The sequence below is a fragment of the Oryctolagus cuniculus genome, chromosome 20 (genome assembly GCF_051225735.1).
Source record: "Oryctolagus cuniculus isolate XC-2025 breed Fujian yellow rabbit chromosome 20, ASM5122573v1, whole genome shotgun sequence".
Lineage (NCBI taxonomy): Eukaryota > Metazoa > Chordata > Mammalia > Lagomorpha > Leporidae > Oryctolagus > Oryctolagus cuniculus.
This window is the reverse complement of record NC_142886.1, coordinates 1,507,174-1,509,440: the sequence shown is the minus strand read 5'-3', so window position 1 is coordinate 1,509,440 and position 2,267 is coordinate 1,507,174. Positions and strand designations below refer to the sequence as shown.

Genomic DNA, 2,267 nt, shown 5'->3' with positions numbered 1-2,267 from the left:
GAAGAACTCAAACTATCCGTCTTTGCAAACAATATGATTCTTTATTTAGGGGATCCAAAGAACTCTACTAAGAGACTATTGGAACTCATAGAAGAGTTTGGCAAAGTTGCAGGATATAAAATCAGTGCACAAAAATCAACAGCCTTTGTATACACAGGCAATGCCATGGCTGTGAAAGAACTTCTAAGATCAATCCCATTCACAATAGCTACAAAAACAATCAAATACCTTGGAATAAACTTAACCATGGATGTCAAAGATCTCTATGATGAGAATTAACAAAACTTTAAAGAAAGAAATAGAAGAGGATACCAAAAGATGAAAAAAATCTTCCATGTTCATGGATTAGAAGAATCAATATCTTCAAAATGTCCATTCTCCCAAAAGCAATTTATAGATTCAATGCAATCCCAATCAAGATACCAAAGACATTGTTCTCAGATCTGGAAAAAAATGATGCTGAAATTCCTATGGAGGCACAGGAGACCTCGAATAGCTAAAGCAATCTTGTACACAAAAACAGAGCTGGAGGCATCACAATACCAGATTTCATGACATACTACAGGGCAGTTGTAATCAAAACAGCATGGTACTGGTACAGGAACACATGGATAGACCAGTGGAACAGAATAGAAACACCAGAAATCAATCCAAACATGTACAGTCAACTTATATTTGATCAAGGAGCTAAAACCAATTCCTGGGGCAAGGACAGTTTGTTCAACAAATTGTGCTAGGAAAACTGGATTTCCACATGCAGAAGTATGAAGCAAAACCACACCTTACACCTTACACAAAAATCCACTCAACTTAGATTAAAGATCTAAGCTTACTACCCGACACCATCAAATTATTAGAGAACATGGGAGAAACCCTGCAAGATATAGGCACAGGCAGACTTCTTGGGAAAAACCCTAGAGGCACAGGCAGTCAATGCTAAAATTGGTCGGTAGAGGCAGGAGGTGGACGTCGGTTGGAGACACCAGGCGGTCGGCTGCTAGCTGGTCGGTGCTTGCAGGTTGTTTGATCCCTGGAAAGGGAGGGAGGCCTCTATGTTGAGAGGCAGCGGCCGCCGTAGTTCCGAGCGTGAAGTCGGACTTCTCACGCTTGTGTGCTGAGGACATTCAGATGTTGGCCTCAGCTCCTAGGCTGAACTCGGCAGACCGGCCCATGAACACCTCTGTCCTGAGACAAAGGAGAGGATCAGCCAGAAAGCTAGGCACGGCAGCAAGGAAGAGGCCAGGCGGTGGGAACCCTGCACTCTGGGCAGCAGACTGAAAGGTGACAAAGAAGCTGAAGATGGGTGGTGGAGAGAGGTATAACATTCCAGCCCCTCAGTCTAGAAATAGTAAGAACCAACAGCAGCTTAACAGACAGAAGACCAAGGATCAGAATTCCCAGATGAAGATTGTTCATAAGAAAAAAGAAAGAGGACATGGTTACAACTCATCAGCAGCCACATGGCAAGCCATGCAAAATGGAGAGAAGAACAAAAACTTCCCAAATAATCAAAACTGGAACGCGAACTTGTCAAGTCCTAGCTTGCTTTTTAAGCCACAAGCCAATCAGAACTATGCTGGAGCCAAACTCAGTGAGCCGCCATCCCCGAGTGTTCTTCCCAAACCACCTAGCCACTGGGGTCCTGTTTCCTTTAATCCTTCAGATAAAGAAATAATGACATTTCAACTTAAAACCTTACTTAAAGTACAGGTACAAAACTGTTAAGTGCTAATGTTTAAATTGGCCTGAAACAAATTTGACTAGGGAGTTTATTTGTGTAAAACTGATTAGTATAAGCATATATCTCATTTGTTTTGTGTGCACTGTGATACAATGGTAGTATCAGTGCAACTTAAGATAACTAAATAATTGTGCTTCCTACTAAGTGTCCTCAATTGAGTAACTTTGAGGTGAAACCATTCAAGTTTGGATTTTCATTCGTTTAGATTTAGGGGAGGGCAAAAGAAATAAGTTTTCTATTGTCTGTTGGGGGAAAGTAGTTATGATTATCATTCATGGATCAGTAGTGAGCTGCTTAAGGTCAGTGAATCAAATTAATCACCTAACACAAGGATCAAAAACTAGTTGAACCTTTGAAAGTTTATGTTCTAGAAACAAACTAGTAATGTCAACAACCCAATGCACTGCCAAAAGAAAATGTGAATTTTCCTTAATAAGTTACAGTTCAGTGGATTATGCAGTGGTGAATGGGAAGGGCACAAGTTTACCCATCAGCCTTCTTTAACTGCAGTTCAATAGGTGTCTGC

At 41.1% G+C, this 2,267-nt stretch overlaps 1 protein-coding gene across 1 annotated transcript; it reads left to right on the top strand.

Annotated features, from left to right (window-relative positions):
* Positions 1 to 1,229: 1,229 nt before the first annotated feature.
* Positions 1,230 to 1,725, top strand: LOC138848190 (proline-rich nuclear receptor coactivator 2-like). The gene has a single exon (XM_070067763.2). It carries the CDS (start codon positions 1,300 to 1,302, stop codon positions 1,723 to 1,725), a length of 426 nt encoding a protein of 141 aa, XP_069923864.1. The 5' UTR covers positions 1,230 to 1,299.
* The last annotated feature ends 542 nt before the right edge of the window (positions 1,726 to 2,267 follow it).

Bases quoted from the DNA above. Each gene is read 5' to 3' on its own strand.
- LOC138848190 (XM_070067763.2), top strand. From the start codon at position 1,300: ATGGGTGGTGGAGAGAGGTATAACATTCCAGCCCCTCAGTCTAGAAAT.